Below are 15,809 nucleotides of genomic sequence, written 5' to 3'. Positions count from 1 at the left end.
CCGCGAAACCACTACTATGGTGAGGGCTAACTAATGAATATGAATTAATAACCCTCGGGCGCGTCCAATGACTTTACCTAATTAATATTAATTATCCATGCCTTCATTATAGTCGGATTCGTTCATTGGACAGCTGTCCAGCGCATATTTACCAACTTCTGGTCTACGTCACCTCATGTTATTAATATTCATGAGCCATTCCGTCTCCATGGTAAAATTGTTTGTTCTCCAGCCGGTCAGAGAGAGCTGTCTTCAGCAGGGGGAGTTAGCGGAGCTCTGTTCAGCTGTTGTGGACGAAGATGGCGGCGTGTAGACGTGTTCAGCTGCTGCTCCTCATGTCGCTCTTTCTTCTCTCCGTAAAGGCTCTTAAACCTCCGCAAAGCCTCGGGAATGTCCATCCTCCGGCCTTGGCCATGCACCAGCAGCTGAGAGTCGCGGCTCCGAATCCCGGGAAAAACGCCGCCGCTGCTGCAGTGTCCTCCGGCTCTCAGTCCAGGAGATCCACCGGCTGGAAGCTGGCAGAAGAGCAGGCCTGCCGGGGCGACGTGACCCGACTCTGTCCCAAACACACCTGGACTAATAACCTGTCCGTACTGGAATGCCTGCAGGACAAGAAGGAGGTGAGACAGGAGTCCTGCCTTATTATTACTATTAATCTGAAGTGTAACTCAGGTTGAGGAGCATCAGTAAACTACTTTTATCTTATGTCTTGCTCTTGGCATCCTAAATTACACACTGATAAGTGGAATAGATAAGATAAAGTAATAGATCCAAGCTCGTAATGATTCATTTCAGTTTAATGACTAATGACTGGATATTAGGCTACCATCCATACTACTGTTTATTGATCAATTCAGTTTGATTCATTGATTAACTGTGGAACATTGTTACATTACATTTGGTACATTACCTATGATGCATTCATACATTGATTAATACTTTTCAGTTGATATGTTGGTAACACTTTACCATAAGGTTGTACAGCCGTGGCCAAAAGTAATGGCAGTGACATACATTTTGTGTTTCGCAAAGTTTTCTGCTTCAGTTGTTGTGGTGTTGATTCACATTGTTTCTAGATTATTGTGCAGAGTGATTAGATGCGTTTTAAATAATTGCAAAAAGCTCAATTGGCCAAAAAACTTTCACAAAAACCCAAATGTAACTTTATTTATTTTTTTGGACCTGGCACAAAATGACCAGCCAACATCATTTCACGAATCATATCAGCAGCGCCTGGCAAAGTGTGAACGAGTACTAGTCAGGTGAAATCACTCTATCATACTGATTGGATGATAAGAGCAGACTGATTGCTATAAAAGGAGGGAAGAAGTGCTTCCAATCATTGTGTTCTTGTTAGCAATGGTTACCTCTAAAGAAAGACGTGCAGCCATCATCGCTTTGCAGCAATTTCCTTGCATGTGAGGCCATTTTGATGCCAAGAATATTGCACCTGAAAGAACTATTTACCGGATCATCAAGAACTTCAAGGAGAGAGGTTCAACTGCAGTGAAGAAGGCTTCAGGATGCCCCAGAGTGTCCAGCAGGCGCCAGGACCGTCTCCTCCTGAGGAGTCAGCTACAGAATCGTGTCACCACCAGTGCAGAACGGTGCAGGTGCATCTGCACGCACAGTGAGGCGAAGACTTTTGGACAATGGCCTGGTGTCAAGAAGGGCAGCAAAGAAGCCACTTCTCTCCAAGAAATACATCAAGGACAGACTGAAATTCTGCAGGAAGTACAAGGATTGGACAGAAGAATACTGGTGCAAAGATATTTTCTCTGATTAAGCCCCCTTCCGACTGTTTGGGACATCTAGAAAAATCGATAGTCTGGAGAAGAAAAGGTGAATGCTACCAACGATCTAGGAGCAATTTTGGTGATGATCCGTGCATTTTCCAGCATGATGGAGCACCATGTCACAAGGCAAGAGTGATAATGAAGTGGCTCGGAGATCATTACATTGACATTTTGGATCCGTGACCAGGCAACTCCCCGGATCTTAATCCCATAGAGAACCTGTGGTCAATCCTCAAACGGCGAGTGGACAAACAGAAGCCCACAAATTGTGATAAACTCCGAGCACTAATAAGGCAAGAATGGATCGCCATCAGTCAGGATTTGGGCCAGAAGCTGATATCCAGCAGGAGTGAATTGCAGAGGTTATGAAGAACAAGGGTCAACACTGTAAATATTGACTCTTTGCATAAATGTAATTTTTTTTCCAATAAATGCCTTTAAAACTTATGAAATGCTTATCATTGTTTTCCAGTATATAATAGAATAGATTATATAGAATGTGAAAAAATAATGTACAAATACTGAAGCAGCAAACTTTGCAAAACACTAAATTTATGTCACTGCCAATACTTTTGGCCACGGCTGTATTTGTTAACACCAGTAAATGCATTAGGTATCATGAACTAACAATGGGCAATACTTTTTTTACAGCATTTATTAGTCTTGGTTAATGTTAATTACACACTATTGTTTATTATTAATATTGGTTTATTATGCATTGGCTAATGTTAATGTATACCACTTGTAATGTTACAAATGTATTAGTACATAGAAGGTTAATAAGTGTTCATTGTCAGTTCATGTTAACTAATGCAGTTTACTAATATTAACAAATGCAACTTAATTGTAAAGTGTTACCAATATATTATGCATTAAAATTGATACATTATGCACTCAAACCAATGCAATTTCATCATATTAAATTGTGTAATTTTTAACAAAATGAATACAACTTTAAACATTGTATTAAAGATAAATTGTTATGAAATTTAAATGCGTATATGCTAAAAACACTTTTTGGGGGGCCTGTGAAGCTCAGCGAGTAAATATGCTGACTGCCACAATTAGAGTAACAAGTTTGAATCCAGGGCATGCTGAGTGACTCCAGCCTGGCTTCCTAAGTAACCAATTGGCCCGGTTGCTAGGTTGCTATGGTTGATGTCCTCGTGGTCACCATAATGTGGTTCGCTCTCAGTGGAGTGCGTGGTGAGTTGTGCATGGATGCCACGGAGAATAGCGTGAAACCTCCACACACACTAGATCTCCGCAGTAACACGCTCAAGTCACATGATAAGATTGACGCAGATTGACGTCTCAGATGCGGAGGCAACTGAGATTCGTCCTCTGTCACCTGGAATAAGGCACTACGCCACCACGAGGACTTAGAGCACATTGGATGAGGTGGATGAGACGTTAAACTGAGGTCCTGACTCGCTGTGGTCATTAAAAACCCCAGGGCACTTCTCATAAAGATTAGGGGTGTAACCCCGGTGGCCCTTATCTATCATGGCCCCCTAATAATCACCATCCCTGAATTGGCTACATCACTCTGCTCTCCTCTCCACTAATAGCTGGTATGTGGTGGGTGTTCTAGCGCACTATGGCGGCCATTGCATCATCCAGGTGGATGCTGCACACTGGTGGTGGTTGAGGAGATTCCCCCATACTATGAAGTGCTTTGAGTGCCTAGAAAAGCGCTAAATAAATGTAATGAATTGATTAATTTTTAATTGTGGATTGAGCATTCCAAATTGTGGAGAAACCCCCCCCATGTTTTGGTAATGCATTAACGATGTAATTTTTGGTGAATTTTTCTCTTTGTAAACCGTCCCTTTCTGGTATTTTTGCATGTCTCATGCTTTTTAACGCTACTGGATTAACTGGTTTTACTTGTTCTTGACAGAAGATGAAAAATGTGATATTTGAAAGCATGTCATTGATGCTATCGATTGAGCTTACATTGTGTTGAACCTGGAACATTTATCTGAAAAACAGCTGTTTGTCCAATTGAGGGATAACTAAGGTGGTGGAAAAGGCCAATAACCGATTAATCTGGCAATACTTTTTTTAATCGATTTAAAAGAATGATCAAAACATGTATTGTACTTTCCTTACTATAACATGCACAGACACTGAATCTACAAGAGTGCAAAATTAATAAAATCCCAAAAGCAGTTTATTGTGCATCCAAATATTTGGTGCATAACATGGCACTTTTAACCATAAACAAGCCTGAAATTCACCAGGGACTCTTACTTTGAAATGACAGAGATTTGACTCAATGCTCTAGATGTAAGTATTTACTAATTTTGAAGCTTTTTATATCTTAAATAAATCACCAGATGAGGTTTACTGAAAAATAAACGAGGAATAATAAAACAACTATTGGCAACTGTCTGCAAAAATATTTCCTAAAAGCAACTATCGGCCCGATTAATCAATATAACCAATATATCGGTCTACCTCTAATCTGAAATCCACTTCCAGATATCTAAAATTAATTTTGTCACTAGTGAAGAAAAAATCCCATAAAAATGTAGCATTTTCACTAGTTGTAAGTCAATCGTTGATACCAGGAATGGACCCTAGAAACAATGTAATTATTGGTGTCAAAAATGATAATTTTTTCTATGAAGTAGAACATTGCTGAAATGTAAAAATTGGCAAAAAAAAAGAACTTAACTATATATCTTCAATTCCATTTTAAACCGATAATTGTGAAATTGTACTAGAATAATTATGTAATTTTTTTTTATATCAAGAATGAACATTTTTAATAGTATAAATGTAATTACTGATACTGATATATATATACTAGCATTTTAACTAGTAGTAATTCCATTCCTGATATCAAGAATTAGCATTTTAACTATTGAAAATGTAATAATAGATATCTATAATTAATTTCCTGGATGTTATAAAATGTTGAAGGGGCTTGAAATAGTATCTTTACTGTAACTCATTTTCATGACTTTCGTTTTTATGTTTTAGTATATTTTGTAAAACGGTGGCGAAATAAAATAGCAACTTTTGCACAGGTAAGCAGCCTGTTTTTTCCTAAAGAATATGTAAAAATCTAGTTTAATCTGCAGCCTAGTTAAAATCTGTTTATTTGGTTCCCATTGTGATTTCCTGTAAAACCGCAGACCCAGTACAAGCACCCACGCCATCAGTAGTCCACCAATTTTGGCATACGCAACCGAGAGAATATACTAATTATCGCCAAAATGAATCAAACATAAAGACACGTCTCGTAGTCCCTTCCTCCTACACCGCATGCCAAGTTTATTCACCTCCAAACAGTTGGTTCAGCAGTCTGGACTGAGGCTTTAATTATTGGCATAATTGCTTTGCAGAAGCTAGGTCACAGCTGTGGTCTTCTAAAGAAGGTAAATGATGTCCATAAATCTCTTTCTCGCAGCTCCCCGAGGTCAGATCTCTCTGGGTCGGTCTTTTTGAATGAACCCTGTCAAACGCTGTAACGGGGTCGTGGCACAGCTGTAGCATGTCTCTAAATTTAATTTGCATTTTTAGCAGGTTCTTCTGCTGGTGGGCCACTGTGGTGGGTTTGCTGTAAACAAAGCAGCTAGCATGACTGATGTGAGACCCTCCCACGGGGTCCAGTGCTGAGAGGGGAGACCCAGATAAAGCAAATTAAAGAATTTAGCTCTTAGTCAAACATTTGTTTGATATGGTGCAATTGAATTCAAGAGGCAGCTAAGATATTGTGTCTTTGCAGTTTATCAAGCAACTTAATGACGAATAAGCTACACTGATTGTTGTTATGTTAATGTGTTACATTTTATCTGCTCCAAATGTATTAGCGTTATTTGTTAGTGTGGAGGTCTCGATGTGCCACATTAATGAATCTAAAATGAGGTTGAATGAACCCAGTTACCAAAGAGTGATGGTCTTTGCTGTGGCCAGTGATGTTAATGAACTGTGTTCCAAAACCTAGTATGCTGTCCATCTAGGAAGTTGCTTTCTTGGGCAGCATCCTAATTGAAATGGAACCTCAAAATTAATAGTTTTTTTATAGTAGGGGTGTAATGGTTCTAATTCCTCATGGTTCGGTTTGTATCATGGTTTTAGGGTCATTGTTTTGGTACGGTTCAGTATTTGCTATGTTCAGAATAAAAAAAGATTACTTTAAAATCCAAAGAATGCTCTATTTGGTTAACACTTCAACAGGTTTGTCCTTAATAAAAATCATGGTTATACAACAGTTATCATAGTTTAATCGTGGTATTATAAAACTATAGTAACCACAAAATCAACATGGTTACTGTCATGGTTACAATATATAGTAAAATGAGCAGTATTACTGTTATAAAACCATGTCTAATTGTATCAAAAACATGATTTCTGCTCAGATGTTTTCTTATGGTTCATGGTTACTAAACATTACTATTGTAAAACCATGGCTAATTTTCATCAGGGTCCTTAACTAAAAAAATTAATTATCTCTAATTACTGAAACAACATTTAAAATTAATAACTAGACTTTAATGCTACATGCATCAACATAAAGTGCATTTTAAACTTAACATATGTTCAACATTCAGAATCTGTACATCACTATAAAAGGAAAAAGCCTGCTATTAAAATGGATACAAGAAGGGATGTTGTGATAATGTGGCTCGTGTATTTTAATCATATGTGGAAATCCCACATATGGCAATGAACATCCCAAGTGCTTTTAGTTATTGTTTCATATCTGTCTGAATTAGCACTGTGCCTGCTTAAAAACGTAAGGGAGTGTGTGCAGTTTCGGCTGGTCTGTGGCTATTTCTTTCTCTGGGTGGCGTAAATTATTTGTCATGTATCGATGTATTACTATAACGGCATTTTAATGCCATTAATCAAAGCGCATTATTGATGCTCGATAGATAACAGGAAGAACTTGCATGCACATTTTAAACCCTCGCTTGCATTTTTTACATAAATTGCCAGTATAAGGCACTTGTGTCAAGCGATGTTGGCAAAAAGTGCCTGTTTTGTAAACGTTTTTTGAGCATCGCTGTTGTAATTGACTGCAAAAAGAAATTGTTTCCAGAAAGCATGAGGCTTCTCTCTCAGTGAATCGTTTTCTCCACTTGTCTCTTCAACTACACATACTGTAATGTGTGCAGAACTGTGATGTCATCAAGTTGACCCTCATGAAACACAGGCAGCGCTTGTTTAGCTACAGATCCATTCTGGTGTATTAGCGGAGGTTGTAACTGTGCCTGTATATTTGATGCTTAGTTTCCTTCACCAAACCTTGTGTTCCAGATGCATCATTAAACCAAGGTGAACTGTGGTGCCAATGCTTACCGAACCGTGTGGCACCGTTACACCCCTACATAGACAACAGCTCTGAACGATACTATTACTGCTCCTCACGCACAAGAGACCCAAGTTGACCAACATAGTCTCATGACAACTTGTAGTTATTTGTACGAAAAGTGGAAATCTTAAGATATTGTACAACTTGTCTCCATAAGAAAATGTATGGCTTTTAACCAATCAACAAAGAGAATTTCAAATCGAAACTATGTAGGCATCAAATTTCATCCGGCCTTCTATCCAACACGAAAGGAAACACCTAGAAGATTTTGGCTGTGACATGGCATGGAGCAGGCTGACTCTGGCGTTGCTGCTATGACGTGGAACTCGGGCTTGGCTGCCATGACGTGGAACTCGGGCTTGGCGGCCATGACGTGGGGCCAAGTCGTGGAAGGCGGAGCTGTGGGAGGCTCGAAACTAAGTGTCCTAGATGACTGAGAAAAGACATCAGTGGTCATGAACATGAGCAGAGTCTTGGGAGCAACCACTTTGGTCGTGGGCATAGACAGAGTCTCTGGCTCGTCGACCATGTCTTGGAACTCTAATTCGGCATCCGCCTCCCCATGGTGAACGTGGAACCAACGATCTGCAGGGCGAGGTCGATATATTGAGCCAGATTGAGGGGACTATGACCGCCAGGCATCAAAGATGAGAAAATGTCTTTGTGGGCAACCTCATTAAAGTTCACCTGGCAGGCCAGAGCGCAGAAGTCCTCAACATTATCCTCTAGGGGACGACTCTCCTGATGTAGGTGTAGGAGTAGAACTGCTGGGTTCATGGTTGGCGGTCAAGTATTCTGTAACGTTGCTGCTGGTGATGGCAATGACGATGACATTGACGAAGTGAGAACCCAAGCGCAGTTTATTAACCAAACGTGAAAACCAAAATCCTAATTTATAAACGTGAACTAAACTAGACATAAACATGAACATTACTTAACTTAAACATGGCTTGACTTAAACATCTACAATAGCATTCAATACTTGACCACGGACAATGGAAAACATGAGGGCTTAAATACACAGACTTGGATAACAAGACAACCAAAGAATAGACAGAACTATAAACAAGATAGCTAGACTAATAAACTAAAACCAATGAAAAACTAGAACTTATAATGAGTAACAAGACAATAAACCAATGAAAACAAGACACATGGACATGGTGGGAAACAGGAATCACATGAATAGTGATAGAGGAACTAAACTTTTCAAAATAAAAGACATGAAATACATGAACACACATAAACATGAGTGTTTCTTTGTTCTCTTTTCTTACTATGTTAGTTTTGTGCAATAAAATTGGTTGTTTTGCACATCTCTACATGCCACACTAATATTGGGTAAAATAGTCCCATTTGAATAAAATTGAACGGTTTATATTGACACTGTTTGGTATTAAATAGGCCTACAATTATAATTGGAATACACGCAATTCATTTTTGCATTGCCTTATGCATGAAGGATACAACAATGCTGACTAAAAACATTCATGTAGCTCAACTGGTAGAGCATGGCCAAGATCAAGGGTTTGAGGTAACACACAAAATGACAAAATGTATACCTTGAATGCAGTCGCTTTGGATTAAAGTGTCTACCAAATGCATAAATGTAAATGTCAAAATAAGGTATCCTTTTTTTTAGGCCATGTCCACACAGATATGTTTTTGGTTGAAAACACCGTTTTCCATTTCCTAACATTGTTGTTTTCCAAAGTATAAGTTAATGGAGAGGATTTTCAGTGGAGGATAACACTGTTCTAGTGTGAATAAGAGACATAAACGTAGCTAAATTTTCATAGCGTACAAAAACATATAGGTTAACAGTCCCCTGGTGTATTTGGGCTTGTTTAGTTAAAAGCTGAATTTTTTGGTTGCACAATAAACTGCTTTTGGGATTTTATGCGTTTTGAAACCTCAATTTCTGTGCCCTTTATAGAAGGGAAATGCTAAGAATATTTTTTTTATCATTCTATATATCGATTTTTACAGATCGGCTGATCCATTATCGGCCTTTTGCACCACCGAAGTTATCTGAATCAGCAAAATCCACTATCGCTCGACCTCTACTAGAGAGAGATTTTAAGTCTCAATTTTCAGTGGAGGAAAACACTGTTTATCAGTGGTGTAAATCTATCAAAATCAACGTATTTCAAAAACACATTATATGGACATGGTCTTTGAAGTCAGGATGATTATGCTTTAGGGACATGCGTCATGATTGTGTCTGTGGCATTGAAATGCTTCCTACGTAGGCAGCTCACTAGGTTTTGGTATAGAGCTAATGTTTACCTCTTTCTCTTCAAAGAACACATTTGTATCTAAAGGAGGATGAAAAATCCTCACATGAATATGTCTGGATTTAAGTGTAATTGAAATGATTAACAGAAAGTGTGTTGTAATTGGTGGAAGTCGGAGTTAGAATAATTGCTTTTATTTTGACTAATGATGTAGACGTCCTGTAATGGCTTTTAACATAGGAAGGCTGCTGACAGCTATTGTTAATTTCTTTAACTACAAGCTATCTTTTAATTTTATCAAATGTTTTTGTCTCAAAACAAGCCTGCAAACAGCAGTCATGTGGTTGGTCTTCAGCCAATTGATGACCTCATTTGACCTCACAATTGATGTTTGTGAAAGTTTTGTTACCTGGACATCGCCTGTGTGTGATATAAACTGGAGATATTCAGAGCTGGAGTCATAGCGTGCTATTTTCATGTTGATATAATGTTATACGATTAAACATTTCAAACTGAAATATGACTTGCTTTGATGAAGATAAACAACACTCTTATTTACATATTTAGAATGAATGAATTTGAGACTTATAGCGCTTTTCTGACACTGATTGTTTATGTACTCAATCAATAATGGCAATTTGTTCATTTTTAACCAAATAATCTTACATAGTGCAGCTTAACTTAAACGATACGAAGGTGATTAAATAGGGGAGATTTATTCCTTTTAAAAGAGTAAAGAGAATGGGATGTTTTTAAGTCAGAATGTTCTTCAGATTCCTTAGTTTGACACTGTAATTATTATTCATTGTGGTTTGCATTCAGTTTACAAAGTTGACATGCCAAAAATAAACATGCAGCAGGCTGTTTCTGTTTTGTTTGTTTTGTCACATAAAAGATTTAGCATGAACAGATGCGAGGAATGTTTGTTCACGTGTACCTCCTTAGTTCCGGGAACAAGTGTAAAGCTTGTAGCAGAGGAAATGATTTGCAGTTACTTTTCCATTTTCTTTGCCTCCAAAGAATATTCATAAACATTCAACCGCTATCGTTTTAGGGCATATTGGATGACGGACAGTGAGAAAGCTTTCGTTCATTCGTTTTTATCTCACATTGTCCTTTTTTCATTTTATATTTTGCAACGTAAATCAAGTGAGTAAAATGAAAAATAGGGAGCCGATGTTTCTGACTCATAATAAAGATAAGAACCCTCTAGAATCACATTCACTCTGTTTTTGGCATTATCTCCATGTCACAGTGTTCACTTTTGCACATAAGGATGGATTTTATTTACTGTAATTCCACTCAGTGCATTTCAGTCACTGCTACAGAGGCGAGGAGATGCTGGGTTGTATCCTCACTGGCTTTTAGATCTTTCAGAATCATAATGTGATTATTACAGCTGGCAGCATGTTAAGTGGTTGTGCAACTACAAATACTGTAATACAGTAGCATTAACACTATTTGTACAGTGTCTGCTTCTAGACTGTTTCAGTTATTGGGCATGTCCACTGTTGCCAAGGCAAGGCACTATAACTATTTCTCAGACTTTGGATTAGGGACTTAAACAATTCTTTAACCTTAAAGACCGAAACACATTCTACACAACTATACGAACGAACACGCTTCTAGCTACACAAGCTCTATTAGTGTGTTGTTGCGTTCAAAAATGTGTCCGACTGCCATTCGTAACATAACGCAAATACACATCTCATTCTCAACGTTGCCACAATGGGCACTGTGGCGAGATTAGTTTGAATGGTCCACTTGAATACAATAATAACCAGACTGATCTCCTGAAATTTACTTGACAATCGCAACATTTTTGAAAGCCAATATTACATGCTTCATTACACTTTTGGCTGCAGTTTTCTATTGACATGTCCTGTGGGGGGCGCCAAAAGCATGTGAAATTATGATGTAATCAGACAAGGTTTTTAAGGTGAATGTTAGATTAAAATGAGTAAAACTAACCTCTCTAAACTAAAACTTACCTAAACCTAACCAATAGTGTCCTAAAAGATAAATGAGAGGTGAATAAAATGGACATCCTTAACCAACACCTAAACTTAACAGATGTTTTTAAAGCAACATGAAATTCGACATGAAAAGCACATTTACTGGAGCAACCATGTCATTTCATGTTGGTTCTATGGCACTTTCATTTCACTTTAACTTTGAGCGTCCTTGGCTGGGCTCGAGGCTCAGTCTCAGAGGTCTTGGATTTCTTTTGATTTTCCCATGATGTCAAGCAAAGAGGCACTGAGTTTGAAGGTAGGCCTTAAAATACATCCACAGGTACACCTCCTTTCAGAAGCTAATTGTCTAAAGGCTTGACATCATTTTCTGGAATTTTCCAAGCTGAATAAAGGCACAGTTAACTTAGTGTATGTGAACTTCTGACCCACTGGAATTGTGATAGTCAATTATAAGTGAAACAATCGGTCTGTAAGCAATTGTTGGAAATTAAAAGACTTTACTATAGTTTGCTAATATCAAATCTGTGGAGAGGTTAAAAATTAGTTTCAATGACTTCAACCTACGTGTATGTAAGCTTCTGACTTCAACTGTAGATATAAATAGGGGTGCTAGTTGCACAATATTATTTGTCTTTTCAAACATAGTTTTCAACTAAACTTTGATAAAGTGAGTGGTAGGGTTAAAGTGGGTCACACATCCACTAGTCATTATTGGATAGGGTTGTCACGATTTTGAAATTTGGCTGAAGTTGTCAAACAAATAATTGCAATTATTCCGATTAATTGTCTTTTTTAGGGCTATGCCGTATAATTGTCTCTTTTGGCTTTCATGGTTTTCAAATTGTCATATTTCATATTTAAATTGATATGAAAGATTTGATTTAATATATAAATGAAATAATAAAATAGGGATATATGATTTTCTTTTAAGGCTTCAAAAACTTATGAATTACATGAAAAATTATGTTTTAAATATCAAAATATTTACAAATACTTAAAATACGTCTCTCGTTTTGGTCAACTTTGGTTTTGGTCAGTTTTATGTTTTACACTGTTGTTTTTGAACCCCTGTAATTTATATTATAGGCTATATTTTTCATAATAAAATGTGTTTAGTTTTTATATTATATTTTGCAATAGTATAATATTGCTGTCCTAATTTCTTCACTTTCACACATTATTTTTATGGTTTTTGATTAAACCCACAACCCTCATTACTCATGATGCAAAACCTTGAGATTGCATTTCATTATTTGATCACTCCACAGAAACCGATTAAGCGTGTCTCCTCTGTCTCACTGCGTCATTAACACTGCTTATATTAACTCACAATGACCAGAAGTATTTGCCATTTCACGATTGTTTAAAGTAAAGCTGGATCACTTTGCTTTCACTATCAAAGTTTGTATTTGTTCATTATATTTTCACATGAGTGGTGATGGTGTATGAATCAGAGTGCTTGAGAAGCAGGTCACACGCTCTTCCGGACAGGAGCTGCTGGTTGATATCAGCAATGCATCTCAGTGATGCTCTGAGATCAAATGAATAACATAAACATGCCGTTGATGACATTTAGCCTGTATTTCTGCTTAAAATTCCCTTATTTGGGCATTAAATGTGATTGGAATTGAAGTGCACAACAATCATATTTATCTAAATGCGATGAGATGATTATTTAATAATCACAACAGGCCTATTACTGGATGATATATTGTGTATAATTAAATTTCATATAGCCTACACAGTGTATTTTCAGTTACAAGTATGTCATTTTGTGGTTTGATCACTTGAATGAAGCCCATTCAAAGATACATGCAAAGAAATTGCATACGAAACGTCCCCATTTCTAATTGTTCAGTTTGTGCAGTTACACCAGTTTCATACACTAACCTGTAAACTCATCAACGTCACATTGTTCATTCCTGAAGAAGGACATCTTTGGACTGCCATCTGCTGCTCTGCATCAGCTCGTTCTGTGTGTGCGACACCTGTGTATTTCCTGTCCACGACCGTCTTCAGTAAATGTTATATCACCCTCTTGTGGTCTCCCAACACTATTGCGTCAGACTGTTAAACTGAGGCCAACTGAATGAATTGGAAAGCATGCAAATTAGGATTCTAATTTATATGTCTGCCAATTTTAATAAATCGAAGCCTCAAAAATATATAGATAAAATAACGTGCCTATCACTAATTGATATATCAATATTTTATTACATCCCTATTGTTTGTTTCATGAGGTTACAAGTGAAAACATCCGTTTACAACTTATAAACTCTTTTACTCGATATGCTAGGTCTGTTAGTGAAACAATATTCTTGTCGTGATCTACTCGAGACCTTTCCAATCTGTACAGTGTTTGACAATATGATGTACATCAAATAATTGTATTTCATAAGTTATAAAAAAGGAAACTTTTTAAAGCACTTGTTAAGATTTCGTCATATTGCATATATGCATTGTAAAGGCCAGGTTCTAAGCTTTAAAGCAACACCCATTTTGTGTTGATCAAGCAAGTAGTTAATTAATTTGATGCTACAGGTAAAATGTTTTTGAAATCACAAGTTGAGACAACAACACTTGGTAAAAAGCAAGTGTGGGAGGTTGTTTTTCGGATGTGAAGGTGATATCATGTTTTAGTAATGCTTATTGATGATATCCATGAGTTTTCTCTGAAATGTGAGATCTTGGAGTCACTAGTCTGTGCAGTCTTCGCACGAAATACATTCTAGCTCCACCAAATCCCTGACTGAGTGAAAATTCTCTGTTTTATCAGGTGTCAGTCTGACTAAAGCTTGTTTTTGTAGATGATGCTTCATCTGTGGCTTGTTTCATTTTCTCTCATGCCTTATTTGTTATGACAGATTCAAACCTGTCCACGGTGCTGCAGAGGTGATATCACTGACATGCAGAGGAGGGAGTTGTGTTCTTCAAAATGGCTTTATTTCACTAGCAGTTGTGGTATTAGGCAAACACAGTGTTATACTCTACATACCTCGATATACCAAAATACAGTATATGTCATATTAGATAATAAGGATTTTACATCTAAAGTGAGCATCCTGCCCAAATGAGATGAATCTGAGATCAGTATACTGTACCGGTATCCATCCCAGGACAGTCTCATGTCAAAAATTTCACCATAGTGACTTTTTTTTCCTGAACCGTCAGTTCGGGTGATTCCATCACAGGCTTTGCGAGCTTCATATTTATTGCGCTTATTTTACCGCAGTATGTTTCCTTATACTTCTAAATATGTGTGTAGTTACATTATACTATCATATTGTTAATTTTAGATCTCTTATTGGCCACTCCAATACCTTGACTTTGTTGTCCTTAATCTATTTTGCCACAATTTTGGAGGTATGATTGGGGTCATTGTCTATTTGGAAGACCCATTTGGGACCGAGCTTTAACTTCTTGGCTGATGTCTTGAGATATTGCTTTAATATATCCACATAATTTTCCTTCCTAATTATTCCATCTGTTTTGAGAAGTGCACCAGTCCCTCTTGCAGCAAAGCACCCCCACATCATGATGCTGCCACACCCATGCTTCACGGTTGGGATGGTGTTCTTCAGCATCCTTTAGTTCTCTCACCCTTTTTCCTCCAAAAAGAATGATGGTCATTATGGACAAACAATAACATTTTTGTTTCATCAGACCAGTTGATATTTCTCCAAAAAGTAATATCTTTGCCACCATGTGCATTTGCAAACTGTAGTCTGGCTTTTTTATGGCGGTTTTGGAGCAGTGGCTTCTTCCTTGCTGAGCTAGCCTTTCAGGTTATGTTGATATAGGACTCGTTTTACTGTGGATATAGATACTTGTCTACCTGTTTCCTCTGGCATCTTCACAAGGTCCTTGTGGTGTTCTGGGATTGATTTGCACTTTTCGCACCAAACTACATTCATCTCTAGGAGACAGAATGCATCTCCATTCTGAGCAGTATGATGGCTTCATGGCCCTGTGCTGTTTATACTCGCGTACAATTTTTTTTGTACAGATGAATGTGGTACCTTCAGCCATTTCTAAATTGCTCCCAACGATCGACTTGTGGAGGTCAAAGTAGATTTCCTTAATGACTTGCAATAGCTATAGTTTGCTAATATGAAATCTGTGGAGTGGTTAAAAAATTATTGATGTTTTAATGACTTCAGCTTAAGTGTATGTAAACTTCTGACTTCAACTGTATGTCAATGTGATATTTCAGATTTTCCTTTTTAATACATTTGCAAAGTAAAAAATCAGTTTTTTGCTTTGCCATTATGGGGTATGGAGTGTAGATTGAACTTTTTTTAAGCATTTTAGTATATGGCTGCAACATAACAAAATGTAAAAAAAATGAAGGGGTCTAAATACTTTCTGAATGCACTGTTTAATCGAAAGGCCTTTGTCCTTAAAGTTCCTCTTCTCTTTTAATTATAAGTGAAAGTGTCTTGTTTTTATTCTGCTTTAGACCCTTTTTCCT

The 15,809-nt window shown here is 37.5% G+C and overlaps 1 protein-coding gene across 1 annotated transcript in view; it reads left to right on the top strand.

Moving 5' to 3' along the window:
- The first annotated feature begins 254 nt into the window (after positions 1–254).
- Positions 255–15,809, top strand: part of LOC127661590 (Golgi apparatus protein 1-like) — a 57,004-nt gene continuing 41,449 nt past the window's right edge. The window contains exon 1 of the mRNA XM_052152353.1: positions 255–620. Coding sequence (XP_052008313.1) covers positions 300–620 — 321 coding nt within the window. The 5' untranslated portion in view covers positions 255–299. The remainder of the gene's footprint in view (positions 621–15,809) is intronic.

The sequence above is a fragment of the Xyrauchen texanus genome, chromosome 21 (genome assembly GCF_025860055.1).
Source record: "Xyrauchen texanus isolate HMW12.3.18 chromosome 21, RBS_HiC_50CHRs, whole genome shotgun sequence".
In the NCBI taxonomy this organism is placed as follows: Eukaryota; Metazoa; Chordata; class Actinopteri; order Cypriniformes; family Catostomidae; genus Xyrauchen; species Xyrauchen texanus.
The sequence above is the reverse complement of the archived record's forward strand: the minus strand, read 5'-3'. Positions and strand labels throughout refer to the sequence as shown.